This window comes from Kalmanozyma brasiliensis (genome assembly GCF_000497045.1).
Source record: "Kalmanozyma brasiliensis GHG001 unplaced genomic scaffold PSEUBRA_SCAF10, whole genome shotgun sequence".
Taxonomy (NCBI): domain Eukaryota; kingdom Fungi; phylum Basidiomycota; class Ustilaginomycetes; order Ustilaginales; genus Kalmanozyma; species Kalmanozyma brasiliensis.
In genome coordinates this window covers 479,087-492,464 of record NW_015961949.1, presented here as the reverse complement: position 1 = coordinate 492,464, position 13,378 = coordinate 479,087, and the positions used below count along the sequence as shown (strand labels likewise).

The 13,378-nt window shown below is 57.7% G+C and overlaps 4 protein-coding genes across 4 annotated transcripts; 1 reads left to right on the top strand and 3 right to left on the bottom strand.

The window, feature by feature from the left end:
- Positions 1–253: 253 nt before the first annotated feature.
- Positions 254–1,393, bottom strand: PSEUBRA_000824 (Cell division protein GTP binding; the record flags this gene model as incomplete). Its single annotated transcript, XM_016434124.1, has 1 exon — positions 254–1,393. The coding sequence occupies one exon, from the start codon at positions 1,391–1,393 to the stop codon at positions 254–256; it is 1,140 nt and encodes a 379-aa protein (XP_016294594.1).
- Positions 1,394–3,374: 1,981 nt separating this feature from the next.
- On the bottom strand, positions 3,375–3,638 carry PSEUBRA_000823 (Zinc finger, DPH-type; the record flags this gene model as incomplete). The annotated part of the gene is made up of 1 exon (XM_016434128.1): positions 3,375–3,638. One exon carries the CDS (start codon positions 3,636–3,638, stop codon positions 3,375–3,377), a length of 264 nt encoding a protein of 87 aa, XP_016294593.1.
- A 692-nt stretch (positions 3,639–4,330) lies between these two features.
- Positions 4,331–5,032, top strand: PSEUBRA_000822 (Small GTPase superfamily; the record flags this gene model as incomplete). The annotated part of the gene is made up of 1 exon (XM_016434158.1): positions 4,331–5,032. One exon carries the CDS (start codon positions 4,331–4,333, stop codon positions 5,030–5,032), a length of 702 nt encoding a protein of 233 aa, XP_016294592.1.
- Positions 5,033–5,439: 407 nt separating this feature from the next.
- PSEUBRA_000821 (Eisosome component PIL1/LSP1) lies at positions 5,440–10,122 on the bottom strand (the record flags this gene model as incomplete). The annotated part of the gene is made up of 2 exons (XM_016434120.1): positions 5,440–8,903; positions 9,258–10,122. 2 exons carry the CDS (start codon positions 10,120–10,122, stop codon positions 5,440–5,442), a joined length of 4,329 nt encoding a protein of 1,442 aa, XP_016294591.1.
- Between the last annotated feature and the right edge of the window lie 3,256 nt (positions 10,123–13,378).

Below are 13,378 nucleotides of genomic sequence, written 5' to 3'. Positions count from 1 at the left end.
GCTGCTAGCTCCGCGAGCGAGCACGCACACGTTCTCTCTCACCTCTCTGTAACAAGCGCGCATCGTTCGTCAGACCCGACCATGTCCACCAGCCAGATGGATGCAATCGCAACTCACGCTTACGATGCTCAACTTTGGCCGTGCGTCACCACACGCGAGTTGCCCAGCCACTTGTCTGCAAAACTGCTTCGGTTACATCCGCGACCAGGACCGCCTCATCAGGCGAAGGTAGAGTACATCCCCGCCCACCCTATCAACGGCGCACCGACCCTCGACCATACCCGTTCTGCAGCGCATCCAACTCGGCCTCGAGCGCCTTGACCGTACTATGCGCTGTCTCAAGGTCCTTGTTCAACCTGTCCCTCTCGGCAATCAGGTGCTGTTCCCACTGTCGGAACCTAGCCTCCTCCAATTTCACCTGCTCTGTAAATCGCTTCCTTAGCATCTCCTCCTCCTCCTTGAACTTGGGGTTGTCCAACTTCTTGACCTTGGGTTCGCCGAACTTGCGGGTTTCCATCTGGGCCTGACGGTAGTTTTCGTAGTGGAGTTCCTCTGTGGTGTTGATGAGATCGAGCATGTGGGTGCGAATGAGGAGGGAGCGGAGCTTTTTGAAATCGCAGTGGTCTTCGTTTTCGACCTCGGCGGTGCCCCAGAGGTACTGGCGGCCTTTGGCGGTGCGACCGTCGGCGGTGGTGATGTCGGTGGTAGAGCCGATGATGGAGAACGGCATGGCGGACATGAGCAGTTTGGCGTGGTCCGCGCTGGCTTCGTCGTCGGCTTCCAAAGGTGGCGAGTAGACGCGGATGTTTTGCGTCGAGATCGCTTCGCGGATGCGCTGCTTGAAGATCGCCAGGTCGGCCTGCGTCAGCGTGTCCGCTTTGGCGATCACGGGGATGAGGTTCACCCGAGTGCCAAGGCGCTTCATGGTTTCGATGTCCAATGGCTTGAGTGTGTGACCCGTGGGACGGACAAAGTATAGACACGCGTGGACTCGCAAATCCGTCTTCTCCCGCCTCTCCGGCTGCTGCTCCTGTCGCATATACAGCTCGTGCTGATCATCGATAAAGTCCACAATGGGCGTCCAGCTGTCACGGTTGTTGACATAGTCGCCGAAGCCGGGCGTGTCGATGACGGTGAGCTTGACCTTGAATTGCTTCTCCTCGAGCTCGGCCTTGATGATGTCGATCTCGACCGTCTTGTCGAGCTGCTTGGCGTGACGGCGCGTGTGGTCCTTGCCGGTGGCGAGCTCGGTGCTGAACAGCGTGTTGATGAGCGTCGTCTTGCCTACACCGCTCTCACCGACCACCATGAGCGTGAAGTGGCCACCCGCCTTGGCCACGATCTTGTGCCGCTGGTTCGGCAGGTTGGCGATGCCGATGCCGTTGGACGCCATGGTTGCAATTGTGCGTGCGTGTCGGTATTGAAAGATCTACTGCTGCTTGCTGGATGTGTAGCGCTACCTAGACGATCGATGCTGGTCGAACGCGTATATGATGAGACGACCGAGTCAGATATGATACACAGCGAAGGGGACGATGATGGTAGTGACAGCCCAATAGTGTTCTTTGCACAGCCAACCTTCTTTCTCGCTGTCAGTCAGGCTCACACGCACGCACGCCGCTCTCAGTCCGTGCGTGTTTCACCTTTAGAGCAACACACGCCCTTTCACCGCGCTTCTGACACCAATTCAAATTCACGAGGTCGGATTTGAATTTCCAGCTATCAACTTTGCCGCTGGCTAATGTTTTGTATTCAATTGTTGGAAGAAAGCAAGCCCCTCTTGCTCGTGCTCTCTCACGACCAAGACGATACTTGTACCTCCTCCATCTTCGGCAAGATCCAACGGGTTCAGACAGCAGAGACACGCCGAGGGCAAGATCCAACGGGTTCAGACAGCAGAGACACGCCGAGGGCAAGATGCTGGTGATACATATAACCATGTTCCATGAATACAGCCAAGACGATGCGATAGAAGTGTACAGAATGCGATGCGAAGCGGAAATGCTGATGACCTACGGCAGCGAACGAGCATGCAAAGAGACAATGAAGGTCAGCGCTCTTGATCTCTTGGATTGCACGGCATGTCGACGTCAAGGGCTCAGTTGGTGATGCATGTTTTGAGCAAAGCGATCTTAGCCCCGCCACTGCGAAGGCTCACAGCTCGGTGTAATAAGAGTATGGGAAATACGTTCATCAAAGCCCGTATATAGATCGAAGGGTCGGCGCGACGGAAGACACTTACGATGTGGGTCGGGAATGGCTGACGAAGCTGACGAGAGAAGCCAGGTCGGGTCCTCAGATGCAGTGAAAGATGCTATGGAAGCGTGATGACAATACCGTTAAGCGACCTTGTCAGTGCCTTGTTCCCTTGTAATGGACCGTGTCCCAACGACGTGGATATCGCCAAATTGAGGGAAGATGGATCATAGAGAAGATTAATGCATCTACGGACGGTCGGGGCTGCAACTCATCCTTTCGACCCTGCAGTCCCAACTGACGCAGCCGACGAAGAGACAGCGCGAAGGCTACACACCGTGACGCCAACTCGATATCTTTCGCATGCCGCCGAAGCGAGTTAATCGACACCAAGTTGAAGCAGCCGCGACGGCCTAGACACGCCGAGCGTCCCTCTGACAACCACGCAGCTCGGAAGGAGGAATCGAAAGGATGGAGCCTGGAACGGAAACCGAACCCCATCAAGCCCACAAAGGAGCGACAAGGTTACATGCTCCCGCCGTATCCAGGCTGCGGCAGGCACCCCACCCCCTCAGAGAATGGATGAACTAGTTTTAATCATGAAAAAGCCCGGGGCGGTTCCGGTTGCTTGCTCGTGAGGGCGGTAGCTGGTGGTCCGACTGCGACCCGGACGTCGCAGAAGTCGTGCGCTACTAACCTTGAGATGCGGTGCCGAGCGGCGGATGATGACCCAGGCTCGATACGAGCGCGATGAATGTGACTGACGTCGGAAGGTGCAAGAAGGACAAAGGAGTCAGCAACTTTGCGCAATCTACTGAGTTCCACGAAAAGGAGCAGAGAGCAGATTGGACAGGAAGAGCAATGACAATGACCAGAGCTCGTCCTTGTAGCCATCGACCCTTTGTCGAGTACAGATGTTGTACCCGACACAAGTGTCATATTAAGTTTTGGTATTGGTATAAGTTGTCCACAAGAGGTTGCGAAGTCTCTATTCGGAAGCAGAACTGTAAAAGTTTAAATCTAATCCTTCAAGGGGTCGAGGGTCTGACTGCGAGGGTCGCTTCTGGGCTGCTGTTCTCCGTCTTTCTGCTCTGGTTGCTCCTGCTTTGTTGCGCAATGGTGATGCTTACCTTTGGTACCGATGTAATTGGTGGCAAGTGCCATGCTGAGAGGCATGATTACGCAGCTGCTGCGACCGTCTGGTTGGCTGTCTCGATCGTGTTCGCTGGTGGCTCATCGTCATCTTCGAAGTCGATGGGATCGAAGACGACTCGGATGATCAACGAACAGCTAGGACACCTTGCGACGTCCTCGGCATCCTTGAGCTGCTGACGCGTGATCTCGAATCGATCGCCGCAGGGGCAAGGGTAGTGGAACAGATCCTTCTCCTCGTCATAGGACATGTCCTCGAGCTCGATCTCGTCGTAGAAAGAGACCGGCATGATGTATGTGTTGCACGTTTGAGGTCGTCACCTGTGTGTATGATTCCCCAGTCGGAAGGACGGAGATTGCTGTCTTAACGAGGAGGCCAGCTCCAATGCGAGAGCTGCTGCTAAACGCAAGGGTGTCGGAGCGTTGCGATGTGTTTGCTTGCGAGAGTTCGAGGAACCTGTCGAAGTTGACGAGAAGACGCCGGGTATACTGATCCAATGGAATGGGATGAAGGAGAAGGAAGAGAAAGGGTTTCAGCCGTTTCTTGCAAAACCTCGAATCAAAAGCTTCCTATGACTGCGGCCTCAAATTTTTCGGTGTCGTCTGGCCAAAAAAAAGTACGGCTGAGTCGAGAAGGGTGGTCGATTATCGTGCGAGATTATGAAATTGTTAGAGCGCTCTTTTCACGGAATATACTTTTCGACCTCCACCTCGAGCTTTCACTTGAGACCCACAGCCGCCCAAAAAAGCAGCAGCCACTCACTCACGACTCACATGCATGTCTGTCAAATGCGCAGCACCCTGTACGCTTTGCCAACGACGAACGTCTCTGCTTCAGCTCCTTCATCAATCGATCGATCCGCCCTCGCGACTCACGACAACACACCTTCGAGAAACCATCTACGCGCCTTTACATCGTTGCACACATCCTTCCACTGAGCCTCGAACACATTCTAGCGCCCTCTGGACCCTTTCACCAACAATGTCGGCCTCGAACGACGTGCCGACGCTCAAGATCCTTCTCATTGGCGCCTCCTCCGTGGGCAAATCATCCCTCCTCCTTCGTTTCACGGACGATGAGTTCCTCGCATCTGAAGAGACCACTGCGACCATCGGAGTTGACTACCGGATCAAAGGCATAGAAGTCGGCCGTAAGCGTTTCAAGCTTTCGATCTGGGACACAGCAGGTCAGGAACGCTTCCGCACCCTCACCTCGTCTTACTACCGCGGCGCGCAGGGCGTCATCATCGCCTACGACGTGACGCAGCGGGACACCTTCGATGCTCTGCCGACGTGGTTCAACGAGCTCGAGACGTTCACCACCAGCGATGACGTCGTGAAAGTTGTGGTGGGCAACAAGGTGGACAAGGAGCTATCGCGAGTGGTGACGACCAAGGAAGGGGAGGAGTTCGCGGAAAAGATGGGGTGTCTGTTCGTCGAGTGCAGCGCTAAGAAGGGTGTTGGGGTGAATGGAGCTTTCGACGAACTGGTGAATCGGATCGTCTCGACACCGAGTCTGTGGCAGAAGACAGCGCCGGGTGAGAGGAGACCAGGGGATAGGATGCCCGGTGGCGTACCGGCTGCTCACGCTGCGGACAGCAGTAGGGGGAACATCTCATTGACGGACAGAGAAGGCGTTGTCGGGTATGGGCTGGGCGTTGCAAGAGATAACTGCAATTGCTGAACGCTTCACTGCCAACTTCAGTCGCTATAGATTGCATGGATCCGCATTCAGGAACACCTCTCGCATTCATCCGTCGCATCCATCCACCCTCTCATCAGTCCGGACTCTGCAGCTCACACGCAAGCCATTATAGGATCCATCACCTGTCGCTCCACACTCATGTAGATAGCTCACTCTTGCATCACCGTATACCACGTCAGTCTCGATAATCGAATCATCCACAGCGCCGATGGCGGTCACTCTCTTGTTCCGTCACACAGTCAACACGAATCCTTGAGCATGAGCAAATCCATCAAATTAGACACACGACCTACAAAAGAGCGATAGAATCCTTCCATCCTGAAACCTAAATGAGTGTGTGATACGAGTCAAGAGGGGGAAGCAAGAACGTGCCGGGGGCGGCGGGATCACTTGTTACGCTTGAAGCGCTTGAAGAAGCCGCCTTTGCCACCTGCGCTGCTGGCCTTGCCGGAGATGGCGGGAGGAGGGGCGGTGGGGATGTTGGGCTGACCTGCCACGGGAGGGGCGGTGGGCACAGGTGGCATGATAGGACGGTCCTTGCCGCCTTCCAGCGCGTTCAGATTGGAGGCGGTGAGAGGAGCAGGGGCTGCGGTCTGGGCGGCTGGAGCACTGGCAGGAGCGGCAGATGCACTAGGAGCAGTGGCCGTGGTAGCTGGAGTGGAAGTGGTAGGAGGAACAGCATTTCCGCTCACCACCGAGCCAGGCGCGGTGACAGAGTACATCGAGCTCGAGGGCACGGCGATCGCGCCGGTGCCCATCGTACCAAGGCCAATGGACGAGCCAGGTGCTTTCGCCGAGTACATGGTCGACGAAATAGAGCCGGGAGCTGTCGGCACGTAACCGATCGAAGGTTGCGGGGCGGCAGGGGTGGCCGCAGTTGCACTACCCGCCGCGGGTGCAGCCTTCTTGGGCGTGCCCGTCTTGGATCGCACCGACGCAGCATCACCCGCCGTCTTCTTGGTCTTGGGCTTGGTCGTGCCCATCGCCTCACCCCAACCACGGGTAGCAGAGCCGAACGCCTTTCGAGCGCTCGAGTAGCCGTCATCGTCCGCCTCCTCATCGCTGCTGTCCGGATCACGAGCACGGCTAGTCCAGCCGGTCGATTGTCGGCCAGCCGCGAGGTCTACTGGGCCTGTCTCCTTTGGAGCCTTGGCCGGAGCAGCTGGTGGGGGCGCGATGCGGCTGCTCAGCTGGGAGCCACGAGCAGCAAGAGGATCTCCGTGCTCGGTACCGCGAGGGGTGGCAACTTCGGCGTCGGGCGTGTCGGGTGGGAGCTTGGTGTCAGGCGCCAGGCGAACGCTCTTGCGGCGAGCAACAGCGCTGTCAGTCTCGCTGGGTGCCTTCTTGGGTACAGCCAAAGCGGATGTATTGAGCGCCGGAGCTGGGGTCGACGAAGCGGGCGCAGCTCCAGACAGACCTTGCAGACCGGCGTCGGGCTTGTGGCTCGGGTCAGCGAGCGCCGAGGAGGCTTGAACTTGGGCAGCCTTCTCTGCGCCTCCGTCAACCTGCTTGCTCGGGAAGGTGCGGACGGGCGAGCTGTCCTCTGACGACGTGTCGCTCAGCTCGGGTCCTCCGGCTCCGTAGACGCGGCTAGGCTCAATCTTGACATTGCGGTCTGCACCGTTGGCCGACTTCTCGACAGAGGGAGACTGTTCGTGCTGCGCGTAGAAGGCTTTGTAGGTCTGCTCGGCTCCTTGAGTGACAGCGACTTCGTCCGCTGCTGCACCCTCGGCTTGCGCGGCAGAGCCGCGACGATCACCAGAAACGCCGTCAAACGAGACCGAGAAGGGCTCCGAGCTGGGCATGTCGAGCTTATGCATCGGTGCCTTGCTGTCCGGGACGGTCACTGTCTCGACCGTCTCAGCACTCTCGTCTGCTTCGCCAGCATCGTCGGGCATGTCGAGACGACCAGTGCCATCAAAGCCCTTGTCCTCCTCGATACTGTGCGGCGACTCGGGAGCTTTGGTCGTATGAACATCGGCAGGCTCCGCAGCAGAAGCAGGGGCAGCGACGGCTTCAGAAGTGGACGGCTTCGCTGCTGCAGGCTGTGATGGAGCGGCGGTCTGAGCGGCGGTGGTCGTCTGCTGCGTCGGCGCGGGTTTGGACGCAGGAATCGTCTCAGGCAAAGGCATCGAAGTGACGGGCGCGGGCGCCTTCGGGATCGGCTCCATCTTGGGCTGAGGAAGAGGTTCGGCTCGGATGCTCTGCGTGATGTCGTGTCGAAGAGCAGACTTGACAGGGAGGTTGGGGGCAGTCGAAGCGGTAGCAGGTGGGGCTGCGGCTGTCTTCTTCGTGGGCGAAGATGGGGCGGGTTTGGCGCCCGAGGTGCTGTTGCTACGACTGATGGTGGGCGTCTTGAGCGCCGACTTGAGGGGCGGGTTCTTGCTGGCAGATGACATGACGGAAGCTGGACGCGACGCAGGAGCAGGAGCAGGAGCAGCCGCGGGCGCTGGCAGAGGTGGCAGAGGCACGAGGGACTGAGGTGTTGCTGCCGGTACAGTAGGCGAGGCCGCGGGCTTCTCTTTGGGAGCAGCTGATTTGGGCACGACACCTGCCATGGCAACAGCCTCGTAAGCGGTCATCTGACTTGCTGGCTTCTTGATCCAAGAGTCGGCTCCATACTTTCCGGCGTTCGGACTGAAGACGTTGCCTCCTGCAACGAGACCTGTGCCGGCGAAGCTAGCCCGGTTCTTCTTTTTCGAGCTGGTCGACTTCGTAGTGGAGCTGCGCGAGAGGCCCGGTCGGTCGGCGCTGCTGTTGAGCGAGGCGAGATCCGAGACAGTGTGGCTAGCAGAGGGTCGAGTGGGAGCGGTCCCGATCTCACTGCCGGCCACCGAGTGCTTCTTCTTCTTCTTGGTCTTGGTGGTAGCGGTCGTGTTGGAGCGGATGCTGTCAGCGCCGCTGACCAGCTTGGGCTGTGCGGATCCAATGCCTCCGCCTACGACGGAAGCGCGGATGCGATCGAGATCTGCCTGCTCTGCGTCGTGGATCTTGTTGCTTTTGGGACCTGGCAGGATGCGAGAGGTGAGCTTCTTGCCGCCGACGTCGCTGCCTGCTTTCGAGTCCCAGCCAGGGCGCTGCTGATTGACGTTGCGGAAGACTTCGCGGTTGTCGGGCTCTTCGTCCGAGCTGTCCGGCTCAGCTCGACGCAGCGAGGCGAAGCGACGTTTCTCGTTTTCTTGCTCGACGTTGCCGGAGGTGCGCGTGTTCCAGCCCGCGCGCTCGCGCTCGCGTTCACCTTCAGCAGGGGAGCCGTTGCGGATATCGGTCTTGAAGAGGCGGCTCATCTTGCCGATGAGCGAGTTGCTCGACTTGCGCTGATGGCCATAGCCACCTTCCGAGTCGCCGCTGCGTCGAGACAAGGAATAGCGAGGTGGACTGTAGGGTCCACCGCCGCCCTGCTGACTGCCCCAGCCTTGCGCGCTGGCGGGTGTGAAGCCCTGGTCGACGCTGTGATCTTGATTGTGCCCGCGTGCCTGACTAACGTCAAAGACGGGAGCAGTGGGTACGGCAGGCATCGGTACCTGACCTCTCTCGTCGTCTTTGCGAGGGGTCTGAGGCGCGGCGGCGCCGTTGCTGCCGCCCTGAGGGATGAAAGAGTCGCGAGTGTCTGCAGCTACGCCCAGCTCATGCGGGGCAGGCAGACGCGATCGTGGCTCGATGAAGGCGCGTCGGTAGTCCTCTTCGCTGTCGGTGTCTGAGGGGACGCCTTCCTGCTCCTCGACGTCCTCGAAGTGCGAGGTGTAGCGCTGACCGAGAGGCACGTGGGAGCGATCGTTGTCAACGACCTGACTAGCAGACTGAGAGGGTGTGACCGAGGCGCCGTCGAACTGTTGTGGATTGCGCGTGCCTGTTCAGATGAAAGCCAAGATGGTGAGTCGAAGTCAGGGAAAGAGGCGAGGAGTGAGGGAAGGAGTCGATGAGGACAAAGGAGAGAGAGTGGAGAAGCGAAGCGGAAAGCAGCAGCCGAAATTAGTGAGCGATTACGCAGTCCGTGCATAGGTGGGGTGAACAATTAGACCCAAAAAGAAAATGCGGGAGATCGTCAGCGTGTCTGTGGTGCATCGAATTTGGATCTCAAACACGAGTCGCTGGCGTAAAGAGCCGCATCGCAAGCAGCAGCAACATCGTCTTCGCGAATTGTTCTGCCGCTTGTGCAACGAGGATGCCGTGCGCTGTGTGAAGAGGAACAGAGACAACTTACCTTGGAGGTCCTTGTGGAATCGACCCTGTTCATCACGAGTCATATTGGCACCGTTGCCAGCGACGGGTGAGCCGTGAGCGGCATAGTTGTCGGCGTACATCTGAGGAGTCGCACCTTGCGCGGGATTCTGCTGACCCGCGTAATAGCCTTGGTCGGGCGCCTGGTTGTCGTAGGCACCCGTCTCGATACCGCCGTCGGCGTACATGCTCTCGTATTGACCACCGCCGGTTGCCTGCAGCAAGGGACCATGTGTGTCGAACTCGTCGAGCAGCATGATAGCTTCTTTGGCAGCCTCGACGGTAGCGGCGCCCGCATCGCCCATGGTCTTCATACGCATGGTGAGCGCCTCTTTGAAGGTGCGTCGCTTGACACCGACCAGCGCAGCTTCTTCGCTGGCGAGCACCTGTTCACAGGCGTGCAACTCGCGCTGGGCAGCGTTGACCTTCTCCATCTTCTCTTCCTGGCTGAGTCCCGAATCCTTCTTGGACACCTTCTTCTTGCTGGCCTTGATGAGACGGCCGACGAGAATGTCACGGTCACGCACCACGGATCGGATGCTGTGTTCGCGGTCGAGCACATCCTTGAGCGCACTGCGGTAGCCTTCGAGAGCTTGAACGTGTGTCCGCTGTGCATCGGCGACCGAGGCAAGGATCTCGGCCAGCGATTGGGACGCTTTCGAGATGTCAGGAGCCTCAGAGGTTCCCCAAGCTGCCAAAGCGCTAGCAGCGGCGTAACCCGAAACCGACGAAGCCGCAAGATTATCGATGTAGCTCTTCTCGCCCTTGATGAGGTTCTGAAGGAGGCGAGAGTCGGTGGGATGCGGCCGCGACAGATTAGAGTGGATTGCCTGTGGTGCCATCGACATGCTGGGCCAATTGTACTCCCGTACGAGGTGTCGATCGTCTATCGGCGGTTATTGAGAAGAAGAGTTGCTTCACTTGCTCAAATAACGCGAGCTTGACAAGTGTGTGCGCGCCGAGTGGTGAGATGCCTCGGGCGAGATGCGGAAGCGTACCTTGAGAAGCTGCTTGGGTATCGTGTCTGGCTGCCGATGGACGCAGCTGCAGATTGGGTATGGGTACTAGATCGCGACGCGGTAGACGCGTGGAATGACTCTAGGCGATGGAGGGTAGAGTTCCGAGGTGGTTGGGCGTGGATGAGAGGATGGAAGGGACAGAGAACGTGCGAGGAGGAGAGCAAGAAGATGGGACAGCGGATGGAGGGACAGGCGGTGAGCACGGTTCCCAATTGCTTTGACGGCCTTCCGATCGATTCAGAGCCGTGACCGTCAGCACCAAGGCGGCAGCAGCAGGCGGAGAGCCGATTGGAAAAGGTGGAGGACGACAATGAAAAAGGCTCAGCTAAAGTGCCTCGATCATGGGTCTGACAAAAATAGCCCGAGGCTCAGCGAAAAAGCGCTCGGATCGGGAAATGGCTTCTCGGCGGTCTAGAACAGTCAACAATCCACAAAGCGGACGCTAAGCCGTCGATTCACGCAACAAGCGAGAGGGCCATAGCCAAGCTGCACCAGACCGATACCGTCAGCCTCAGCAGCGATCAAATGCTTGATCTCAGATAGTCGACGGATGCTCGATTCCGTACGCTGATAGTTTGCCAGGATTGCGCTTGGATCGTGAACCATGACCTGACTGTGGGAGGAAGGAGGTGTTCAAAGCAAGCAGCAGGATGACGGAGTTGGTGCAGCCAAATCGCTACGATGATCGACCAAATTGGACCCGCATCGCCTGTCTCAGAGGCGAGGCGACGCGAGAGAAGAAAAGGGAACCAAGGGTCCCAGCGGCTTTCTGCGTCTGCATCCCGTGCATTTGTGCTAAAAATATTTCGCACAGATTGCCCTGGCACCTGTCAGAAAGGCAGCGTCTTCTCTCGGCTGACGGTACAAACAAAGAGGGCACTGGCACAATTCGGAGCAAGACAAGAGCATGCTACAGACCGAGATGGCTGACAATCGTGGCAAACGATGTGAACCGGCTTGAGCATTTGTCGGTATGTGTACACCCAAAGGTATTTCTTCCGCAGCGCTACAGCTGCCCAATGCCGAGACGTCTCGGCGATCTTCTCGCCCTTCATCTTTCCCACCGGGTGATTGAACAAGTAGAGGTTCAGAATAGGAAGCTCCTCCAAGCCCATCGAGACGGCCACGCGGTGCAGCCAGGGATCTCAGCGGTTGTCGTGCCACTCGGCAAAGATGGTCTGCTTGCACACCAGGCCGTTGCTGTCCGAGAATCGAAGGAGTCGCCACGACATCAAGCTTGCGCTTGGCCTGACCACAACGGCTTTTCTGCGTCGAAAGAAGGGTCGAAAGAGTGCCTCAAGTGGACATTAGAGGAGATCAAGGAATGTGCGCGGCAAGCAAGCCGGCGGAAAGTTGAGAGGGAGGGATCTACTGATGATCTCATCTTGACATCCCGATGCATGAGCGATCTTGCTGACGGAACTTGACGCCGCTCTTACACCTTGGCCAAAAGGAGATGAGGTTGAGCCGGCCGGTCAAAACTGTTCACAAGTCGTGGGTCGGGCCGGTCAATTTGCAAGCAATGCTGCCTTTGGCCGGTGAACAGAGCAAAGCGCCCAATGCCTCAGAGCTGGTATTGAACGGAGCCACTCCGGAGGATCTCTGGTTGGAGGCTCAGATGGATGGGCAGGGCTTGGCTGTCGTGGACCGTGGTGTTCAAGCAACGACAAATTTACCCCGCACGTCTGGCAGAGAAGCGTTCGCGCCGACACGCCACCGAGATGGACCCGCGCAAAATTCGGTTGAGATTCGGTCGCGTCGCTCGTTGCTCTCACAGACCCACCCTTCGACCCCGCCTAGCTTCTTATCGCATCGCAGTCACAATGGCGGTACTGGTTCAGTCGCTGTAGCCGCGAATGAATCAGGACGCAAGGCAGCAATGCGCTGCTCAGTGTTTCATCTGTGTACGACCCATGTACAGTCGCCTGAACTTCTGTTGGAAGGGAACAGACCAGGCGAATAAGAACAAGTAAAAAGGGCAAGCGTATCAGCACCAGGTCTCGGGTCGAGCAAGGACTTGGAGGCTGGTCCGAGCGTGACGGAGTCGAGTAGATGCCAAGGTGGTGTGCGCCGTTGCTTCCATGGCAGGGCAAAGCGCTGCGCGATCAAGGCGATTTCATATAGTCACCGTCGGAGAATCGCCGGGGATGCCCCGAGGCTGCTCCTTTCCTTGCGAGAGTAGCGCTGCTGCTGAAAAAGGTTGTCTGAAATTGTAATCTCTGCCCTGCGCCGCTGCAGTGCAATTTTGAGCGTGGGTGCAGCTCGCTGCCTCTTCGGTGCGGACCAATGAATTATTTCGCCGTTGGAAGCCCAAGGCTGGGCCGAGACACTTCCAAAAGAACTCGAGAGGCAGCCGACGAGTGTCCACACTTACGCTTTTGCCCTGTTCAGCATTCTTGCCGGACCTTGGACTCATCCTCCCCTCCTCGTCTTGCAAGGTATAGACTCGGCCAAGGGGTTCCTTGCTGCTTGCATCTTGGTATACTTCAAGCATTGCTTCGACCTCTCTCCTTCTCGATACCCATCCAGCATCACCAACTACCATCCTTGCTTGACAACCACGATCGCATCTCCTCATATCCCCGGGCACCATCTTCCATTCCCTTGGCTCTTCGTCTCTACCAATACCAGCAACAGCTTCAAAGTTGTCTCCAGCACCCATATCAGCAACTCTGCTACAGTCCAGAACTAGCCAGCTCCCTTTCAGCACTCTCTCGACCGCTCCTAGGTTCCCTTGATCTCCATCGCCGCCAGCCGTCTACACAAGCGCAAGGTTCGAATTGTACTGCCAAGCTTAGCTTTCGGTGCAGCGCCAGTGTCCCTCGTTCATCAAGCAAGCATCAAGCTTCGTCAAGACAAGCTTCTCCCGCATCATTAAGCTCAGAGGCGATCGCTTTCGTGCAGAAAAGGCTTCCTGCCCGGGCTTTCCTTCGCCCCAACAAGCGTGCAGAAGGCTGCTTCTTCGCCTCCCTCACCAGAAGTACATTTCGTCGTCTGGACAAGCTCGGCTTATCTGCACGGGCTTTGACTGCTGATCTTTCTGCTTCAGGCGGACCGAGGACTGCTTCCTACGAACAGCCAGCTC